Raw genomic sequence first — 23,711 nt, forward strand, 5'->3', positions numbered from 1 at the left:
TTCGCGAATTGTGTACTAATCAACGCATGAATGTTGTTTTTCAGATTTTTACGAGAGCTTTTGTCCCCGGGAAACTCTCGCGGTTTACGACCGGAAGGCATCGCACACCTGGCCCGCGAAGATGGATACATCGATTAGAACGAGCGCGAAGTATCCCGGCAACTCTGAAGATCAGGCTCTCCAATGTTCCACCTGTGGGAAGAGATACTCGTTGAAGCACAACTTGGCAAGACACGTGCGCTTCGAGTGCGGCGGTCAACGAAGATTCTCCTGCCACCTTTGCCCGAACAAGTACACGCAAAACGTCAGTTTACGTAGGCATCTGACGCATCATCACAATGTCGTCATGCCTGTAAAGAAGAGATACAATGGCCCGAAAAAAATGTATGATCGTGCCGTTTATCAATGAGAGCGACTGGCTTTCAGAAAGTTTCGCCGGAAGATGATGGTCGAGTCGTCGCGAATTGTATCGCGAGGAACGAGAGACTTGTGCCAAAGATCTTATTCGACACAAAAGTTATCATCTAGTTGAAGATTTTACGATATGAAAGCGATATGAAAAATGTGTTTCGTACGAACAAACTTTTCTGAACATTATTGATCTTTATAATTTCATAGTCAGTTAATAATATATATTGATCTCTCTTTATATAAGTTATAGTGAATATACTTAAAAATAAATGTCGCAACTGTAATCGTATTTCGTCCTCTAGCAAGAAACTTATTAATATATGTATTTTTTCTATTATAATTCTTATATTTTTCAATATTATATTACTTTTTTAGAATCTTTAATTCGTCATTTGCATAAGATATGAATTCTTTAGAGGAATTTTATCGGCGACAAATGCTTGCAGAGCAAATGCACGTGGTCTGCATTTGATAAATGAATCGATATTTCTATGCTTGTTCATATGTCAGAGAAAAAATCAAATAAGATTGATCTCAAGTGTTTATCGTCGATAAAATCTCTAAATGCTAATGTTGGATAAATTCTCCAGAACGTTGCGATAATTAAGATGTTTTCGTAAACACAATTTTATTCCTGATCTTGACCAATTAAATTCAGAACGTTAAAAAAATTTAATTCCACAAAAATCACTCGTCATTGATGTGACATATGCATAAGGACGCACTCAAAGTAATGTTTTCTTTCGTTTGACAGATCCTACAGGTGCTACGGAGGCTATTTCCTGTCCGAATTGCAAACGTACCTACACACGGTTATGCAATCTGCGTAGACACATGAAGTGGGAATGCGGTGGGAAGCGCAGTTTCTATTGCAAGCTCTGCCCCAACAGTTTCACTCAGAAAACGAGTGTGATACGGCACTTGACGCAAGTTCATGACGTTCAACCTGATCGGAATAATTTTGATGTAGTGCAAAAACGCGCGAATAATCCCGTCCCCTTAATTCAAAGTATTCCATTTGATCTCTCCTCCGTCCAAAGAGACATCGATCATCGAAGGCGATTCGAGTAGGAAGTGTGCGCTTTAAGTGTATTATCGACTTGTTCGGGTCGATTCAGACGATCGTCGGCTAGACGAGATTCTGTTATTTATGAATCGCGCTTCCGATGTATCTCTGTTTTTCAATCTTTTTTCCGTCCGCATGTCCTTTCTTATCGAAAAAAAAAAATTCGAAACTTCCGATGATCGCGAAGTAGCGCCGGGTCAAGTCTCGATCGTCAAGACTCGCGTCTGGCGATCATGGTCGCAACAGTATGAATTCATGACTAACACAACTGTCATCTTCGTATTCTTCCAGGTCTAGTTTGGACGACCGGGATTCAACCGGGACCGCCTCGAAAGTCGCGACATGCAAATTACGTGAAGGACGAGGAACTCGCTCTCAAGTGTCCGCGATGTGGCCGTGGTTACAAGTTCAAGCCCAGCCTGTTGAAGCATGTGAAATACGAATGCGGCGGTCGCAGGAACTTCTGTTGCGACCTATGTGGACGCAGTTTCACGCAGAACGTCAGTTTACGCCGTCATCTGATGCAAAGTCACAACTTCTATCAACCGCCAAAGAAGCAATGCATTCGGAAGATTGTCAAATGAAGAACACGCCGCCATTATCATCGAAGATCGTCCATAAATGCTAGTATGTGACTGTCCCGGATGCAATCGTTGTCACTTGAAAAACTTTGTCTTCGTGAAGAGTAATTCGTTGAACTGTGTAATATCTGACTCCGCATCTTCCCACGAAGGTTATCCATTAGCCTAGAAGAAAATTCAGCGTCCCTTAGAAGATTAAGTAGAGCCCGTAATACATGTACCACGCAGCGATTGTACGCACACCTGAAGCTCATCACTCGAAAAAAAGACCGTTACACGTTATAATTATAATAGTATACCGTATATATGTCCACACGATCCGGTCACTACAAACCAGATCCATAATAAAACTGTTGTAAACGCTGTTAACACTTTGTGCCTATATCCAGAATAGAAATACATATTATCTATAATAATGAAATAAATGTAACAATAAAGTTACGCATAATCAGTCACAACGAGACACCACGATTGTTGCTTCCATGCTCGACAATCTTTGATTATAACCGCGCTCGATGCAACGAGCATCGCCGTCTTCCACACTGAAGATTGATTTTCTTATTATTTTTTTAAGAACGATTACGATCTTTTGCAAATATATTTTTAAAATTTTTATTCGATAATTCTCAAAGTCTCTGTAAATAGCTGTTGTTGAATTGTTGAAACTTTCGCAATATTTTTTAAATCATTTAATATTTTTAACGTATTTAAAGTTGTTTTATTCTTATCATGACATGTTTATTCTTATTGTCCCTAATATTCTCCTCGTCGTCCTATGCCAGGAATTGTACATTCTTCGTATCGCTATCACGTATGTATTTAATAATTATTACTGGAATACATATATGTATATACACCATTTCCTCTATTTTTCCCGCCCCTTCTCTTTTCTCTCCGAATATTCGCGTAATTTTTTCAATTCTAGTTATGAATAAAATTGCAAAATCATTGATCTTTTATATGCGTTATATTTAATTTCTTTCTTTTAATATTTGATTTTTTCTTATCTTTGATAATCCGTGTTGATTTTTTTTAAATTGTTTCTTTATTCATTCTAATATGTATTTCCATTTCTTCGATTGTCTTTTCTATTATCGATTTGATAAAGTTTTTATTCAAGACTCAGTGTACTTATAAATACAATTTATCGCAATTATTTATTATTGTATGAAACAACTATAACTATTTAATTTAATTACCATCAATTTTATCGAAGTCCGCGATTCTTTAAGTTTTTTATACATTCCATATTCATCCTGAGAATTTTCTTTTGACTGAGTATAATAATGCTTTCATTTTTTTTCTTTCACATTCTGCCTTGAAACCCGATCCTATCACGATCTTCCCTAACATTGCCATTTTGATTTTCAGATAACAAATTTTCGAAGTTATCGAAGCAGTTATCAAAGATGTCATTGAAACCGGAACTGGACATCGCAACTGGACATTTCAGCGTCGACCGAAATTCAGACAAGCCTTACATTAAGCCCCTCAAATTTAAAATGTCTACGAAGAATTCGAGTAGTAAACAGAATCGCTTTCCATGCCCCAAATGCTTTTACAAATTGGGCAGTAAATATGCTTTGCGTCGTCATATTAAAACTAAGATTTGCCAGAAGAATAATTCGGATGCCCCATTCAAGTGTGAAACATGTCCGAGAGGATACAAGATGAAAAGCAGCTTAAAACGTCATATAGAAAAGGAATGTGGCAAGGAGTCTAAGATACCCTGTCAGTTTTGTGAGCGCTTCTTCAAACAGAAATCCACCCTTGTTAGACATCTCAAGAATGCTTGCAAGGGGGTACGAAGATCTACATCGGCAATCCCTTTACATCCAGATAATAAAAATGTATATCAAATATAATCAAGAAATCTTAACGACTTCAAATACTCGACATTGAAATCAGTATATTCATCGATCTGGTCGATCTCAATAGCAGTTTTACCATTGACTAAATCACAATTCGCACATAAAGTGATCTATCGCATCCAGTGCAGTGATGCGCGCCAAAAGTGATGTTGTGACTTTTATTCTTGCAAACAAATTCGTAGATCGATCGGAAGAATGAAAGAAAGGACAGATTTGCAATAAATCTATAATCGGCACTCCTATGATAAAATAAATTAGTGATTCCTGCCTAATCGGGTCCACTTTAGCAAATTGCTCGTAAGAACAGTATCCTTGAAAAATGTTAAAAATGAAAGACCAATCATCATTTAGATTGAGAAAGAGGAGGAAGAACAGTAGAAAAATAGTGTTTCAAATTACAAGCAATAATGTTCCTTGAGAAAAATAAATTCTATCGACAAAATGGGCCTTAATATCGATCAGGAATTGAAGTTTTCGTTGATTGGGAAAAAAGTGAGAACTCTGGATAGTTCTAAAGTTTTGCGAAGAAATATCTCATACATAAAATGTTTTTTTTTTTACATAAGTAATACAATTTTTATTTCATCGTACATCTTTACTGATAAAAAAGGATTTTTGTCTCAAATTATCGCCTTGGGACGATCTCAGAAAGTTAGTTTTTAAGGAAAGTCGGAAAAATTCACTCTTAAGAATATGTTTTTCACCAAGGACAAGAGTTCAGACATCGGCTTAGAAGAAAAGAATATGTATTGTTTGAGAAGTTGTCTAAGATTAAAAAATATGTTAAATGTTATGGAAATTGGTGTCCAGCACTCGATTTTTCAAAAAGAGAAAGAAAGAAGTAGCACGTCATCCAAATTGATTAAAATCATAAATAAATCATCAATATCTGTAAATTTCTGAATAATATTAATGTTACTATGACGATATAAAATAGAAACGCATTAATGAGCGTTTAAATACTACTAATGAGCTTTTATTTTTTAATATTGTTACGTATCATACTGAAACATGATGAAAGTGTACTTATTACAATTTTTTTCTTTTTTATTTTTTGTTACGATTTCCGTGTAATAAATAGAAAAATTTTATTCGAAAATACTTTCTTATGGAGATTACTAATGATTTGCAATAAGATAGATTTCACGTACGTGAAAAGGAATATTCATTTCGTTATTCAATATTAATATGTTAAAGACTATTACGTTTTCTATTAGAAAACAATTTCTGTTAGAAAACAAAATATAAAAAAAAATATAATATGCATATCGAATTTGTTCAACACAATGCACATTATTTTCAATTCTATTGCGCCAAAAATACAGTTTTTCTTATAATGTATATTTTTATATTGATCGCATTTTATTATTCAATCCATATAAATTATCTATATAAATCCATATAAATAATAATTAATAATGTCAAATTATGTGACTCTAAATGCATTTAACAGTTTGTAATAGCTTAAAATATTAATCATTCGCGAATATAGCCGTGATATTCATAAAAATTATTTTAATAAAATTATTTTAATATATATCAAAATTTTTTACATGTTAAAAAATTTGTGTGTTTATATAATATATATTATATGTTATAAATTATATTTAATTATTGTTATATTATTTTTTATCACATGTATGCTGATACATTGAAATCTAATAAAACATTTAAATGTATAAGTTATATAACTTATAATCAAAATTAAATGATTATTAATAGAGAATAAGATATAATTTTATTGATCTTGATTAACTTTATGACATTTTAAAATTATTTTAATTTTTTTATACTTGATTATAAATATGTTACAATTAATTATAATAAAATATTCATTGACTTGCAAAAATATATACATTTAAATTAAATTACAATTCTGGTTAGCACTATATTTATATAATTTGTAAAAAAAAATTTATTTGATCATGATTAACTTTAGTAGTGTCACATTTATAATTATTTTATGAAGTGTATAAAGTGTATATAATTGTTTTAAGAGATGTACGAGGTTACAGATATTTTTAAAATTCTGAAAAATTTCAAAATTTGTAAATTAGAGAAGTGTTAAATTTATGCTATTATATTAAAAATTAAAAAATAAGATTTATATATACATACATACATACGTACATATATATATTTTTATATATCAATATTATTTACCTAGCGTGGGTGAGTGTGTGATATGTAAATTGAATTTAAGCATTATATCAAATTTATATTAAAAAGAAAAAAAAATTATTAAATTTAAAACTTATTTATTGAATATATATCAATACCCATATTATTATCATCTTGAGTATATATCAAATATGCATATATTTCAGTATATAATTTTATTATATACTGAAATATAAGTTAAACAAAATATTGCTTAAATTTACTTTAGTGAAAAAATCAATTATTATTTTTAATGTGAATAATTTTTGTTTATTGTATGCATTACTAATTTTTTCGACTTTATTATAATCTCTTCTAAATATAAGAAAACGCAAAGAAAAAGGATTATTAATGAAACAATGTGTCTATTGATTAATGTATACTTCTCTATAATCAGTTTTTACATTATTTACGATATTAATTGTGTTTTTTTTTTTTAACGATGAATGCTCTTTATTATGATTATATTATGAAAGGGAATAACAAATTGACAATTATTTGAAAAGCTTTAGAAAATGAGAGAATAAAACTATGAGAGCTGTTAAAAAGAGAAAAAAAAATATATATATTGATATTTGTCCAGATTAATCAATTACTCAGCAATTTCTCTTCAAGAAGTTGCATGTAACAATTTTGGATGTTTACTGTATTTTTGGTGCCATATATAGATTTATAATCTTCCTCAATATGTTAAAGCGCGATTATTTGAAGCCCTTTTCCTGTGAACTTTGAAGCTTTTGTACATTTGGTACAAGTAATAGCTTAAGATGTAATTTAACAAACAAACGCTCGCATAAACTTGCGAAAGATTTAATTTTCTGACGAACAAAATTGTACGTTTTGTTGGTAATGAATTGCATTTTTTAAAACTGGATTATATATCGAATGACCTCCGATGTCTCTGAACTCTTGGCCTCAATCATTAAAATATAAATTATGTATGTAATGTTTTACGTAAGAGGAGTAATATGATTAAGATTGGTAACAATTTATTTTAAGTTGTATAACCCCCAGAAAAAGGAAGAAATCGACGATAACGAGAAAATGAAAAGACAATGTTATGTTAGCTATTTGGAAACGATTGGCGTACACTTCTCTCAAATTTCATAGATATTTGTAACGCGTACGTCGACGATATATGCAATAATATAAGTACATTTTGTATTGGTTTTTCAAAATATTGTTAGAATGAAGATCACATGTGTCTGTCAATATGTAACTTAGACGTTTGATGTTATGTTTTGCTCGCTTTCTGTTGTGCGGTTCACGCAGATACGCTTCAAGTAACGATATATGAAGCACTTAGCGCAAATCTGAGTTTGTAACGCCGAGGAAGAGCTTCCTCGTCGCCCACCATACCGCTAGAATAAAACTAGGATATGCGTTTCTTTTTATATACTCAAATATTATCTTGATACTGTTATTAATTACTGGGTTATACTTTTATCATGACTTACTTATTTTATCGGCACGACGGGAAGGATTAGGTTAAAATAATATACACTGGTGCACTTAAAGAAAATTTTTTCGGTGACATATTAGCGTGGCGATACGAGTTGTAAACTCGATAAAGGATTATTCAAGTACCGAATGAAATTGCGAAAGCAGAGATAAACGCGTAGGTTTACTTATTTGAGACTGCTAAATCTAATTTTTGTACGTTTGCGATAAATCGGAAGTTATTGGCCATATTTGTACGTCTTGGCTGTGAAGATTATTATCCAAAAATTGTTGACATCATTTTCAATTTTTAGTAATAATCGTTTTCAATTTGCGTTTATATAGTGTAAAATAAATTGTAAAGTCTTTTGCGTGGGCATTTTAGAATTTTATTCTTATCGGTGCGTTCTATTTAGATATACATACATATATACAAAAAAAATAAGAATGAAAGAATTAATTTTAAATATACTTAAAAAAACAAACAAAACAATCGTCGCATCTACATATGGATCTGAATTCGCGGAACATTCGTTCACATTGATCAATATATTATATATGTTACAGAGAGATATATCTATGTATATCTTTCGATATAAAGGGAGTACAACTTATGATGAAATTTTCTTGTTCTGTAAAATGTTACTTATACGCATAATAAAATCATACGATTTATACACGTCCTGTTCTTTCATTGAGTCCCGATTGCCCCGATTGTCAGAAAATAGATTTACACGACACTCTACAAACTACAATACGTTTCAACCGGAGTATCTTCGATCTCTTTCCACGTTGTGTAGGATAACTTATTTTTGTATACATCTCGAACTCATTAGATGGTGCGCAGGGACAAGAAAATCTGTTGGTTTACATAGTCGTTATTCTTCCTAGGTGTCTAAGAACAGGCAACATGATTCTCTGAAAAAAAATCTTCGAATTATCTCTCCAAAAGCACCTGAATTCCAGCGATAAAATCCCATCTGCTACATACAGAGTGTTTTCATCTAATTCAGATATTAAAAAGTATCAATCAAAAACATTTATGCAGAAAGAAATATCTGTTTTTTTCTAATAAATAAATATTGCTGTATCACATTTCTTTTTTTGTCTTTTAGATTCTCAAAACACGCTGTATTTAGCAATGCTTGTAATCGTGTGTACTGTGGTATCAATTAAGATATTCCTGTTTTTCTGGCCGAAGGGATTATTGAAATTGAGGAATTCAATTCTGGTGACCTAGAAGGGGACCATCAAGTTCTATCGATGATACAGTAGAGGCAATGACGCGGTCGCCCGATCAATGTTCTCCTCTCGCGTATCTTTATCACTCTTCTTACATGAGATTCTGATCATGTTTCAGCCAAGCTGCGATTGTTCTGCAACGGATTGCCACCTGACATTTGGAAGCGCTGCAAGAACGAGCTGCGCTGCCTCAAGTGCAACAAGCGGTACAGTGATTGGCGCAGCCTGCGGAAACATATGAATTTCTTCTGTCAAATGGAGCCGCTCTTTCCCTGCTTGTACTGCTCCCATAGAGCCAGAATACCAACTCTGTTGAAGTATCACGTAAATCGCGAACATCGTATAACTCTTGCGTCGGTCGAAGAGATACGTTGATTTCCATTGCAGTTATAATGAGAAACCGTTGAACGGTGTTTTCGATAAATAATCAATGAATAATGAAATCAATTCGCGAGAATGTATTTTTCTTTTACTGAAAATTATTTAGGCCTAGCAATTTTGTAGTGTTTTAGGAAAACACTACGAGGCGAACAATATGTAAAAACTTTCTTTTATCGAATCCAAAAAGGATATAATGTGATCAAGAGAGATATATTGCGAGATTTTTTACATTTTTGTTATTTATTTTTATTTATTTTTTTCACAATTTTTTGCTTTAGCTTTCTAAAAAATCAAGAACGCAAGAAACGTTTAATTTTCCTATTGTTAAGTTATTAGATATTAAATCATAATAATCGATTTAAATTTTATATCGAGTTATTAAATTTAAATTGTTGTTTTATGAACATAAATTGTCTAAAATTATTGTTATAACATGAAAAATATTATCCACCATATATGTATTATGATAATTGTCGCAGATTATTTTTTTATATGTGCAATTAAAAACAATGAATGTGAATATAAATGTAATTTATAAAAACGCAGCCAAATAAAATTTATTGCAAATTAATTTTAGTAAATGATTCGAATTTAGTTTTATTACAGATTTGACAATAATTATAATGTATAATTTTACATATATAATTGTTATTTATATGATATTTTATAAAACTTTATATATATATATATATATATATATATATAAAAATTTATAATATGATATTTTTGCATGTGTCGATATTTATGCAAAAATTGATCATTATTTTATTATCTTATCTGTTATACATATCTTAAGATATCTTTGAAGTCACTTGTGCATAACGAGTGAGATGAAAATTTATTATTTTGTTAATAATACATTCGGGGCGGTTTATAAACAAGATTTTTTTAAAAATATATATCTAAATGTTTATACTACGTTCGTTGTAATGTGCGGCGAAATTGAAATGTCTCTAGGGATATTTTTAAATTTATTATATTTTCTAGCCACAGCTTTATTCTTGTAATCAATGCCGATTGTCATTGGTAAGATTTATCAATAAAGACAGTGACTTAAAGATAATCCAATTTCTATTTCCTGGATACCTCACAAAGTTTATATTAAGCACTTTTTCATCTCTCTAACGCTCTTATATCTAATTTGTAGGATTCGATTTGATGAGGCAGCAACACGAGGATTTCATGGAGTATGGGGACAAGTCTACTTTTATATGTCTCAAGTGCGGCAAGAATTACGCTCGTAAAGCGAGTCTTCAACGTCATCTTCAGAGCACCCTGTGCGGCACGTTATCTATGTTTTACTGTAATTTCTGTAAATACTGGACTAATCGTAAGGACGTTCTCGTCAGGCACATGCGGTATATTCATCCTGAAACGTGTGTTCTGGCAGTGAAACGAAAACGGCAATGAAAAGAAATGCGTGTTTAGCGCGAAACAGAGTGCCTCTCGATCTTTTACGAATATCTCGCGTTGATCTTAAAATCCCTTCAGATAAGCAAACTCGTGTACGGTATAAACGATGCATTTCTCGGCGTTTCGCATTTCAAAAATTTAGTTGTAACATATATTCGCAAAACGATGCGCTATTACGCTGAACTTTAACTTTGTATTCTGTGAAATGTGATAAAATAAAATTGCGAAATGTGATTATAAGCATAAGAAGCAATATTATAAATAATATGAATAATGAGCTATTTTTAGTAAGTTGAAATTTTTAGTAAGTGGAAATTTTTTCGAATCTTTTTTCGTTTAGTTATTTTTCTATTTATTTATATTGTCGAGTTTTCGTAATAAATATAAAAATGTAAGTTATATGTTATAGTATAGAAATGATTTCTTATAAGATAAAAACATACGATTTTAGAGTCTTAAATAATGAAAACTTTACGAAACATTGTTCATAAACATATGGAATTTTAATAATTATTGTTGTTAAGCAATGATTAATTCGATATTAGTTCGTACTGTAAAGCTTTAATTTCTGTATAGTCTGGTTTATAAGAAAAGAACCAAAAAATGAATTGGGCGCTTGATAGCAATGTATTTGTATTTAAGTGCTTTCGATCTGTTTTTTCATTTTTATCGAAGAAGCAGTTCAAGTTGCTAAAAAATCACGCATTCTGAAGTTAATATATTCGGAAATCAATATTTGTATGTGACATCATCAAAATAATTTAATCAATCGACATATATAACATACTGTCTTCGATTGTATCATGTTATGTGACAGTTGATGGCGATCGAACAATCGTAAGTCTCTTCTACGCGGACGACGTTCGCGATTGTCCTCATGAGGCGAACACGGCTACATCGTAGCTTCCTTCGTCTGTTTCAGGCACTGCCAACTGGAATGTGCGCGATGACGCGAACAACTATGATTCAACCGCATATCACATGCACAAGCGGTACGTATGTCCCTTCTGCAAGAAGGTCTACGCCCCGAAGAATTTGCTGAAGAAGCACATACAGATGGGATGCAAAATGAATCCGCGTAACACCCAGTTCGCCTGCACTTTCTGTCCTTATAAGAGCATGTACAAAGCCAACATGGAGAGACACGTGAGAAACGTTCACAATACTGGTAGCCACAAATTCCGCTGTGAGCTCTGCAATTTTCGCAGCAATTACTCTTTCTGTGTCCGTAGACACATAAGGACCTTTCACCGCGCGATCGCGGATGAATCTAAGCAGTAAAAACATGACAATATCTTTCCCTTTCATCTTATCCTTGATGTATGGAATGGGCTTTTTATTTTCTATTGAAAATTATTGGATCGTTATATCATCAGAATGGATAGACGTTTATTTTTAATTTTAATATTTATATTTCAACCAATGACTGAAACAATCAAAAGGTTTATAATTTTATGATAATTAATATAAGGCTTGATATGAGGTGTTTATAAGTATACAAATAAATATAGATGAAAATTATATTATAATCGATATGAATGTTTGAGAATATATGTCTCAACAAATTAGAAGACTGTTGTAACGGAAATTAATATTAGTTACATATTTAAACTATGAAAACTATGATAAAATTTAAAATTTGACACATTATCTTTTATACGAATATAATATGGGATAAAAAAATATGAAAATAATAGTATTTATATAGAGGTATATTTTATTTTTAATTTAATATACATAGTGTATATTAAATTAAGTTTACGTGTATATAGTTTATCTGGAAAGATTTTACGTACGAGTCATATAAAATCATAATATAGAAGAATTAATTAGAGCCTAGTTATATAATTATGAATTCTTCTACTCCTACTATTAGTTAATTTAAATGTTACAAATTTTATTTCTTTAATAATTTCTTGTTTAATTAATAAAATATGATTTTTTTTTAATTATTTCGATTTGATTATTTCGCGGGATTTGCGTTTATTATAATAATTATCTTAATCTCTTTTATTTTTCTAATAATGTGATTTTTTCTCCTCATGTTTATGAAAACTTTCGAACTGACGAACACAAATCAAATTTTGCATTGGTCGAGAAGGCAAACAAATAAAATAAAATAATGATTTTATCTTTTTTTAATACCATCTACTAATATTATAGTCTATCACTATACTTACTTCTACACTTTACTTTATACTATCTTCACTCTTGTTATGATGTATGCCAAGCGATATGTCGAGAATACAGAACAGTGTAATAAAATAAACAAATTATTTTTTTATAATTTTGCCATCATTTCAATCAGGATCAGCAAAAACTGCCAATACCAACAACATCATAGATCAAGCCTGTTTAAATTTATTAAGCAAAGAGAGGCTTCATAATAAATATATATTATATATAATATATTTATATCTTTATTATATATTATATATATTGTATATCTTATATGATATATTTGTATACGTATATTTCTCCATTTACTCTGCCATAACTTATTTTAATGATAATTAATCAATTACAGCGCATAGCTACAATAACATATACATATGCGATAAGATGATGCTTTAGCGTTTAAATTTATAAATTGTCAGGTTCGAGAGAAAAGAGTGTATGATTATGTAAAGAATAATTATGTTGTGAAATTATATAAAAAATAATGTTTTAGAAGTTCAATCGATGTTATTAGATATTCTCCGATTACCCAGCTTTACATTTGTCGCGGCAATCGAGATGAAATTATTTTTCTAACTAACATTATTTCAGCTGCCTGCAAGATTCTTACATTTTCAATGTGCAATTTTATTTTCTATTTCCACACGAAGATGTGGAAATCATATTACACGTTTGAAACATATGGGATGTGAAATCTATATTGAAAAATTAAAGCGATGGAATACGTGAGATTATAATCGAAAGACCTAACCATCTCTAAGTTTTAGAATCTTATCGGAATCATACAAGCGATTGTGCCTACATCGAAACTAAGTTACTTCATATGCAAACAGGGTACTATCGTTTTTATTGTTAACTGCAGATACGCCTTAGTGCTACGGAATTCGAAAAGGAATACTCTTACCGTGCGTCATCATCGTCGAGCTTGTTCTCACCGATACTTATATCAGTGTATAACTGCGATGATCGGTGTATAACTACGTTAGATTTACGAGAAATATAAATTTACAATTATAAATGACACGCACTTATTATTCTTTTCCTACCTAGAATATTTTCTATATTTTCTTTATATCTCTTCTATTCTTTTCTATTGATTCATATTTGGATCTATTTTGAGCTATTTGGGCAATTTTCAATCCTGTATTTAAGGAAGCTTTATGTTTAGGAATTTCTTAATAATATTAAAATTAGGCAGAGAAATCCTGAGGAATAGATTTAGATATTTAATTCAGAGTTTGTAATGTGCGATAATAAAATTGATGGAATAGAATGATGTTATATTTTATCACAATGATTTTATATTTTATACCTACTTTATTTTCAAGATTTATGTGATATAATTTCTGTGATTTAAGTTATATATGCACAATATTTTTGCTAAAATTTGAATAAATTTTATAATTTACATAAATTGTATTCGCATGTGTATAATCTGATTGCTTTTATTAATCGACTTGATGTTATTGTTTCAGCTTTATCGTGGCACACATTGCTCTGTTCGCAAAAAGATAAATAGGATCCCGGCAAGAGCAATACGTTACACTAACAAAAAAGAGATGCCATAGTACGAAAACAGATTTACGTATGCGCTGTTTGCACTAAGGGTTATACATCGACGATAAAACTTTTGAGTCATCAAAAGCTTGAATGTACATAAAGGTGTGAAATCGAAACATTTTATTATGGGTTCTGTCTGCATATTCAAGGTTGCACCGATAAGCACAGGAAGAAGGACTTTCCAAACTCAGTTAATTAATCCTTGCATTTTCGACGAGTCGAATTCAATCATTGCTCTCATTCAATTCAATCAAATTGTTTTGATTCGAATATTCACTCAAGATAACAATTTTTATCCATAATCTTAACAATATATCTATTAAAACGACATCGTCGATATTTCGTCTGAGAATCGATGGAGAATCGTGCTTTTGCCTGAAGTCTCCGATCGCTCCTATTAACCGATCTGACATTGATGTTTCAGCTTTGTTGTGGCCTAACAAGATCTACATCAGTGACGTACTACACCAAGGAAGCACCAGCGACGAGACGCGTGAGAAGATTCACGTATGCGCGGATTGCGGCAAGGGCTACGCGGCGAAGAGGTCCCTCTGGAGACACCGGAAGTTCGAGTGCGTGAATGCGAGACCGAAGTTCAGTTGCGAGAAGTGTCCGTACAAGAGCCCGCATAAGTGGCGCATGGACACGCATAGAAAGACGATTCACGGTTCCTTCTCGACCGGTTAAATTTCGTACTGTTGACAAACTGGACTCAAACGTTGCTCTCGAACGATCGGTTTCGATTCGAATACTCATTGACCCAATGACGCTTTTCATCAATTGTTCCAGCAATAGCTATCGGCGATCCTTCTATATTGACGACGTCATCGAGATTGAAATATCGATCTCTCTTGTCTGAGATTCACTCAGAAATGATAATTGCCGGATGCTTGCGCCTGAGATGATCGGTTGCTCGTATTAATCGATATGACGATCTTAATGTTTCAGCCTTGTTATGGCCTTACAAAAGAGTGTACGAGTACAACACCGGTGAAGCGCTGCAACAGCAACAAGGAAGCGCCATCGAAGCACACGAGAGGACTTACATATGTGCAGACTGTGGCAAGAGTTATGCGGTAAAGAGGTCCCTCTGGAGGCATCGAAAGTTCGAGTGCGTAAACGCGAAGCCAAGGATCAACTGCGGGATGTGTCCGTACAAGAGTCCGCACAAGTGGTGCATCGACAGGCACAAAAAGAAGCATCACAACATCTTATAAAGTCATTTCCCAATTAATTAATATCGTCCAGTTGGTCTTTGAGGTTTTATGCGTAATAAAATGATCTGTTCTTCGTTGAGACATTTATTTTACATAGACCGAGTGGAGGATTTGGTATAGCAATATTGATCCATGGAATAAATTCTATTTGATCGTTAGTATTTTTCTGTGCGATTTTTTATTTTATATAAAATAGGATTTTTTAAAAATAAAATTGCATGGAATTGTGTACAAATAAGAATAAGATGAAAATTTTCATGCTATGACTTGGTCCCAAGTGGTACTCTAATTGTAAAACGCTTTTATACTTTTCTGATTTTTATACTGATCACCGAATAACAACAATTATTGTATTTGTAAAAGTGCATAAAATACTTAACATTTTAATATTAATCAAATAGAAAATTGTTTCGATGGTATAATTATTATTTTATTGCGATGCGAAGAAAACAAGCGCTTTTTAATTAAAGCATTTACGATATTTTTGCGAAATTTAAGTTTTAGGCTATTTTCTTATGTTATATATAAAATTTTAATTTTTTTTTAGAAAAATATTGTTATTATTGTTTTTACTAAAATGTATGGATGAGAAAATTTGTTTTTTATAAAAATTTTTTCTATTATTTCATTGATGTTTTATTATATTTTACTTTACATTAGAATATTTATGTAAATGATTGTATAGTATTAAAAGCGAAATAAATTTTTTCTGAAGGCTTCTTTGACTAAATCCATTATACTACTGAAGTTTTTTTTTTTTTAATTCTTGAAGCCTCTACAAATAATTATTTGATTAGAAGAAGAATCTTAAGTTTTTTATATATTTAACAAACAACAAGCAAAGACATTTCAAAATAGAATCGAGACAACTGAGTGAAAATAATGAAAAGTTGCAAGAATGTAAGAAGAGACTGAAAATATCGATGCGAAAACATAGCTCCAAAAAGAATGTAAATAATAATTAAAGAAAATGTGAAAGATCTAAGTATACAAAACATAATGATATTAAATTGTTACAAATGTATTTTTTAGAGCATTCTGTATATTTAAATTATATTAGACAAATAAACTTAAAAACTATTACTTAACTTAAAAAATATTATTTGTAATAATAAATCAATCATCCTTCAATTTTGGATTATCGTTATATGTATAATAAAATATGATTTTTAGGGGATTTAAGATATTTCTTGTTCTCATCGAAAAGTTAGTTGTTTTTTCAAGAAAATCTCAAGAACTGAGACTTTGTTAGAAAATAGCTTTAGATTTTTCACTGGAGAAAAAATGATGAGAGGAGATATGTAACAAGCTAAATAGCTATTCAAGAATTACTAAATTTATTAAAACGGAAACACCGTTTTCATTTTAATCCCTGAATTCTAATCGTTATGTTTTATGACAAATATTTTAGTATAAAAATGAATTAATGTCTGTATATATTATTTCAACAATATACATGTGAATGTTTTGATAGAGAAAAAATATCTGACGGCTTAATTTACATTTAATTCTTTTTGATTCCGAATCAGGCTTCTATTAGAACTTATAGAGTAGTTATTCTTGTGTGAATTATTTGCAAAGTTTTCCAAGCTTTCATTGATTTTTAGGATGGCTTCTGAATTCTGAGAGATGTACCAAGCTTTCAGAAAAATTTCCGATCTTGTCGCGGCAAGAAATATCCATATGAGATAAATAAGATAATTAAGATTACAAGTTCAATTTATGAGATTTCGATACTCGATATATGTAGATAGAAATAATCTATAATAGAGATTTGCGAGAAATGTTTTGTGATTTTTCGAGAGAGAAGAATATAAATTCGAAAAAATTCAGATGTTCGTACATTAAAAATAGATTGAGCAATCTTTGATTCAATTACATGTGTAGCGCTGATAAAGAATATTAAAACTGTGATTCATATAATCTTGGGAAATCTCATGTGTTCTAATTGTTGTAAAATTAATCAATACTATAATACATATATATAAGACGCAATGTTCGCTCAGAAGGACGTTTTACGCAACCATTCGAATTTTCTTCTCTTTAAATTTTCATCCGAATATTACGTGAATCCGTAAATTTATTAACGTGAAGTGAGTACATCTCATAAGTCGGACTGATTGTTGCCTTAGATAAAATGCTTTCCGTGGCTCTATCCTGATTGTTTCTGTTGAATCCTTTTTTTCTCTTATGCGCGAGGCTTGAATAGCGCAGTTGGCTTCTGCTCAAGTAACTAACTTGGTCTCTTTGTTTCCAGCTTATCGGAAGATGTACATGGGCGATCAGGTCCTCGGCTACACTTGCACTATGTGCAGCAAATTCTACAAGATGTGGAGCAATTATCTGAAGCACAAGTGCGAGCCGCCACAGTTCAAGTGTCCGCTCTGCCCGTTTGCCGCCTTCAAGGCCTTCATCCTGCACGCTCATCAGGCCGAGCAGCACTTCAAGGTCACTTCACCTAACACTTAAACGTCCTACGACGGTGCGGATCGGGGAGAAATTGTCGAATTGCCTTAGTCGTCGTTGTGATTCTTCGTGGCTGGTCCGCCACACTGTCGTGACTGTCAACTGGGGATTTGCAGCTCCGATAAAAGATCTATGAGTAACTCGTTTCGAGATCTCGACGACCATTTTTTTTCTAAGTAGTTGCGATTAGAGACCCCGAAAAAGCATTCTCTTTCCGAAGAATATATTTTTCGTAAACTCTTGTGAGTTCGAAGACGATGATGTATGTAGTCTCGAGTCCTTAACATAGGCTGACGTATTGTATTAGTTAATAATTAGATCAGCGCATTTTGTCACGTGGTGAAAGGAAACTCGGATCTCATGAATAGTCAATGCACATAAATTTTTGAGAGGTTTGAAGAATCGGAAAAGTCATCATTTGTAGTATATCTTTTTTTTCTCTTGACGCTTCGTTATATATAATCACATAAATATAATAATGACCGAGGGTGCAAAAGTTTATATATCAAGTGACGAATAACGTAATTTAATCTATAGTAAACTATAAAAAAAGACTGAGTGACAATAATAAGGCTTATACAAGATGCATTATTTCATTCATCTTGCGCTTTTTTAAATATTGTAAACATGTTTACACACACATACACACACACATATTTTTCTCCGTGATCGAAAGGACACGATATCAAAAAACATTTATTCGTCATTGCATCAGAAAGAATAAAGTATACTATAAATGAATATTTTGTCCCATAATCCTTATTGGGATCTGACGATAAGTATTGTTGCCAATGCTATACATATTATTGATTGCACTCTCGCTGCATATATCAATCTCAAAATTCTATCTGGGCACCAAGTGCCAGCCGTTTAATGCGAACACACATAAAGATACCGTATAATCCATAATATTTATAAATGCATGTATTTTCGTAATAATACCAACAATAAAGTGTCAGAAAAATACCAAAAGCGAAACAAGAATTTTCTCATTTTCAGTTAATAATGAAATATTTTATACGCGATAATATTTTTCTCCCAAATCCTTTCAACAACTTCATAGTCGAAGTTTTACCAAATAATAGGCAAACAATATAAATTCTTTCTCTCTAAAATTTAATAAATCTTTGTTTATAAATAAAGCGGGCATCCTCTACAAGATCTTAGTATCTTTATTAATGTAGAACTTTATTTTATTTATTAATAACGCTATTTTTTTTCAGAGTGACATCATCTATTATTATATTCTCTTTTCTATAAATATAATTTTTCGCGGAGATTTTCGAGGCGCTATTAACAGACGATTAAATGCGTTCCCTGTTTCAGATCGTTCGAAAGATTCGACAGAACATCACGATCCCGGTGAGCTACCCGATGACACAGGAAAACGATCGGATATGTAGTTCACAGATTACTAATGTCGATGCTAATGCTTTTGCGGAGACATTAAAAGCACTTTTGATTGTCGTCAGTCGCGTGTCGAGGCGATTATATTCAACTTGGCCCTCTTCCTTCCGTTTCAGGTTTGCACACGTGCTGCGAGTGCAGGAAAACATATAGGTCGCGGATGGCGCTGAACCGGCACGTGCGAGAGGAATGCGGCAGGATCTTATACACCTGTCCATACTGTCACAATATCATGCCGATGAAGTTCAATCTATTGAATCACCTGAAGAAGGAACACGGTTGCTAAGATTTAATTGTCGAAGAGACATTTAGGTTGCTCACTTCGCGAACGTCCCCGAGATTGACAATCGGTACTTTTCCGTGCTAGGACGAACGGTGCTCTTTTCAAGTTATGATGTCAAGACGATGATGTCCTTGTGAAACGTGAGACTTATTTGCAGTACAACATTACGATTAAGAGTAATACTTGTAATCACATTTATTGCGTTGCATTGTTATATTGTGTACATAAGAATGGACAATTCGAAAGATATTTTATGCTTTACGCCAGACAATTTATGAAATTTTATATATTTTGGCGCACCTTTTGCTGTATATAATGTAAATTGATTATTAACATATAAAATATGTGATGTTAATAGATTACATCTGTTATATAATTGTATAAGCGAAAGTAAATGTTAAATTGTATCTTTTAACGATCAAATGTTGTAGAAATTATAATGCGCATAAATGCATTTTTCTGGAATATTGAATGTTAATATATACTATATATATTTATATATAATGACTCTTTTTGTGACTCATATGTGTTTCCTTTTTATTCTCTATTAAATTTTTTTAATCGATACATGAGCGATTTTTTGATATTAAGTTTTGCAACCAAGAATAACGGGAGAATTAATAAGAGAACTTGTTTTTTTTTTATTTGTATACCTTCAAAAGATTTTTCGTGATCAGTACTCGTATAATACGTGGTATTTGCGTATATATCATTTTTACTATAATATTTTTTTCATAAACTTTAATTTGCTTTTTCAACTAGGTTGAATATAAAAAAAGAAATATTTGAGAAGAATTTTAAAAATTAAAAATGTTTAATAAAAAAAACGCCCAAATATATGTATCTACTTTTCATTTTTCTAGGAAATCGTAACGAAAATTTTGGCTTCACAAAAAATATATTAGTTGAATAAGTATTATCACATTAAAATGTTCAGACATAGCAATTATGCGATGTTTTGGCAATATTAATACTAAGAAAAATACTAATGAGTGCATGAGAATTCGGTTATGTTCGCCGCAACTTTATATTTTGCTTTTTTATTTCATGCTTTCCCTGTTTTCGTCCTTAACAATTGCAATATGTAAGGTAATTCTTGTCTACGCCGATAGGAACGGCTGGACTGTATGCAAGAAGAATACGAAGAAAGTACGGGTAGTAAGGTGCGTAGATTTAAGCTGCCTTGCGTGCATTTTTTTAGTGTGTATCTACAAGACGGATATTAACTTGAATAAAAAGGTCGTTGATGTTCAATTTATAATTGCTTGAAACATTTTGACGTTATTTCGATGGAAAACATCACTGTGATCAAAATTAAAATTAGATATTAATAAAATGATATAGATGTAGATATTATCCGAAACAGAAAAAAAATTACATTATTTCTGTGTTAAGTTCTAGTCATCATTTAGTTACTATTTTTATACTATATTGTTATGCTAAACATCAAAAAAATTAAATGTTTGATCAAACTCTATCCTTTACGCATAATATATAAAAGATTATCATATATTTATTTTTAATTGCCACTAATTATAGCAAGTATATATTCGGAGAAAAAACATAATTGTGATTATTTGTCTACAAATTCACGAGAACAATTTAAAAATAATATGTTGTATAATATCAGCGACCATTAAAATGAACGACCAAGCTATGCGATTCGTATTAACACGATCATATTATTTCTCTTTGCAGGCGGTCTTTCTGGAAATCAGATGCACACATGCAAGAACTGCGGAAACGTATACGTGTATTACAGCTCGTTGACGAGACATGTGAGGGAGGAGTGCGGAAAGTCGCCGAAATATCAGTGCCTATATTGCCCAAAGAGATCGAAATTACATTGCAATCTGCTGAAGCATATGCGAACGAAACACGGTTTTGAGCAGGGCTGAGAGTATCGAAATTGTCTGGTGGTGCTCGTGGAGCCGCGAACGAAGATGACATTTCAATACGCAAGATTGATAACAATTTTTTTATTCGTTTACTTAGTAGTTCTACCAAAAGAATCAACAAAAATCTATATCGCAAATAATTTTTATATCGCAAATAAAAATGTAGACTTGCAAAACATTGCGTTTTGATAGATTCCTAATAAATACTCGCAATACCTCTCAACAGTCGTTCGTGAAAAATACGGATTATAAAATAGTATAATTTTTTACATCATCGCATGCTTACGATGGTATCGTAAACGTTCTTGTAAATAAATATCTAGAGTCTAATGTTATAGAAGTCATTAATATTAAGCTTCGAAAATCTTGATTCGTTTCAGATCTTTAAGTGAAGTGCAAAAGAGCGCATCGTACGATTACGCTATTTTTATGAACCTACGCTTGATCTACGCCTGAAAAATGAACAAAAAAATAATTGTTAATCGAGATATTACGAGACATAATGTTTTCCTTGTACTACTATATTTCGTTAGCGTGAGATACCAAATATACATTTTGTATTAATTGTCAAACTAAATGAAAGAGTTGAATATAATGTTTTTTTATCTTATATTACATATTCTTAATAATTAATTTATTATATATTCGCGGCATTAAAAGCGGGATTATGCATGCATAAGACAAAATAAAATTAATATATTACACATATATATTCTCTCATTTTACTAATTATATCATTTTTATTTAAATTATCATTGTAATCGACTAAATTAATGTATATCTATCAATGTACTTTTAATTTAAAAGGATTTAATTATTCTTTAAAGCTACCATTACTCAAATTTTTTTTTCTTAAAATTGCATAATCCCACAGTGCTAAGATTGAAATTTAAATGCATCGACATTTGAAAATTAAGAACGTTCGTTTATATTATTAGATCTGTGATCTAGATTGTTAATCTGCCTGTCGAGCAAAAGAGATTAAATTATATGTAAGGAAGGTACGGGTGCGATGAGAATTAGAAATCTAACTGAGACCAGTTCGTGTTTTCATTCGAAAGACATCGATGTTCCTCGTTCTGATCGAATTTGATTCTCGATTCTCGCTGACAAGTCCACGTGTTGCTTTCTTTTTCAGAATACAACACCTGTCTAGCCTGCTCCAAGTCGTACAAATGGAAAAAGTCGCTACATCGACACGTGCGCGAGAGCCCGGAATGCTGGCCGATTCTGCTCACTTCCGGCAACGGCGAGTTCATTCGGCAGATTCACTACAAGATGTTGTACAACACCAAGAATTGAATGAAAGGAGAGCGATTATTGGAGAAATTTTCCTGATTGCGAAAAGAAAACTTGACAAAATTGTTTGTTATGTTTTGCATTTGGAATATTTTTTGTAAAAATAAATGTTGTTATATTCTAATATATGCTATTGATCTATATACATATACGTAAAGCAAGAATGTGTTTTTTTTTGGATTCTGCTTTAAATTTTTATTTATTGCTAATTCATATGTATTTTAAATTTATATTAATCTTAATTTGATTTCTCCGAGAAATTATGTTATTTATTTCATTTTCCCAATCATATCACCATGCTATTCATTTGCTGTATGCAAAATAATGCATGAAATCGCAGAACTAGCTTGAATTCTGACATTCTTGTACCGTTTTTTTCCTGGAATGAATGCGATTTTACTATAATCTGTTTAAATTTATCAGAAACAGCCCCACATATACATGTTTTTAAAAGTTCTAAAATATTATATGTAACAACGTACAAATACTTTCGTCATACTTATTATTTTGATAAATAACGTATTTTATATTTTGATGTGTCAAAATTAAAATTAAACAATCATAATATTCCTACAATGAAAAATCTCATTTTCAGCAAGATGGGCAATCGTAAGAGGAATTCTATTGCTCCCTGAAGATTGCAAATATTTATTATATCCTCTAGCATCATTTTTATTGACATAATGAAAATAAAGATATATTTTCGTTGACACAATGATTTTTCACAGATTGCTCGAGTCTGTATCTTTACGCTTGGCACGAATCACTTGACGTAAGTATTCCTCCTTTCATGAATGCAGATTTCCTTTTCTCTTTTTTACCATCCTAAACCAATGAT

At 31.6% G+C, this 23,711-nt stretch overlaps 1 protein-coding gene and 1 long non-coding RNA gene across 18 annotated transcripts in view; one reads left to right on the forward strand and one right to left on the reverse strand.

Annotated features, from left to right (window-relative positions):
• LOC145962872 (longitudinals lacking protein, isoforms A/B/D/L) overlaps positions 1–23,711 on the forward strand; it is a 244,731-nt gene that overhangs the window by 137,644 nt on the left and 83,376 nt on the right. Inside the window, exons 7-8 of one of the 15 annotated variants that reach the window (XR_014436008.1) lie at positions 1,769–2,869; positions 3,430–4,952. The exons of 10 other annotated variants lie outside the window; for them this stretch is intronic. Coding sequence is in view for 4 of the 5 variants with exons in the window: in XM_083084303.1 (XP_082940429.1) it covers positions 45–409 (365 nt within the window). In the remaining variant the exon portion in view is untranslated. Of the gene's footprint in view, positions 1–44; positions 587–1,768; positions 2,870–3,429; positions 4,953–14,727; positions 14,876–15,251; positions 16,237–17,777; positions 18,971–23,711 lie in introns of those variants that run through there. 4 more of the 15 variants (XM_083084329.1, XM_083084328.1, XM_083084327.1 and 1 more) reach the window with 4 other exon arrangements.
• The window catches only part of LOC145962877 (uncharacterized), a 125,092-nt gene that overhangs the window by 8,653 nt on the left and 92,728 nt on the right, over positions 1–23,711 (reverse strand). The gene's annotated exons all lie outside the window — the stretch shown is intronic.

The sequence above is a fragment of the Camponotus vicinus genome, unplaced genomic scaffold (assembly GCF_025532165.1).
Source record: "Camponotus vicinus isolate PSW18456_S1 unplaced genomic scaffold, iyCamVici1.0 SCAF_12, whole genome shotgun sequence".
In the NCBI taxonomy this organism is placed as follows: domain Eukaryota; kingdom Metazoa; phylum Arthropoda; class Insecta; order Hymenoptera; family Formicidae; genus Camponotus; species Camponotus vicinus.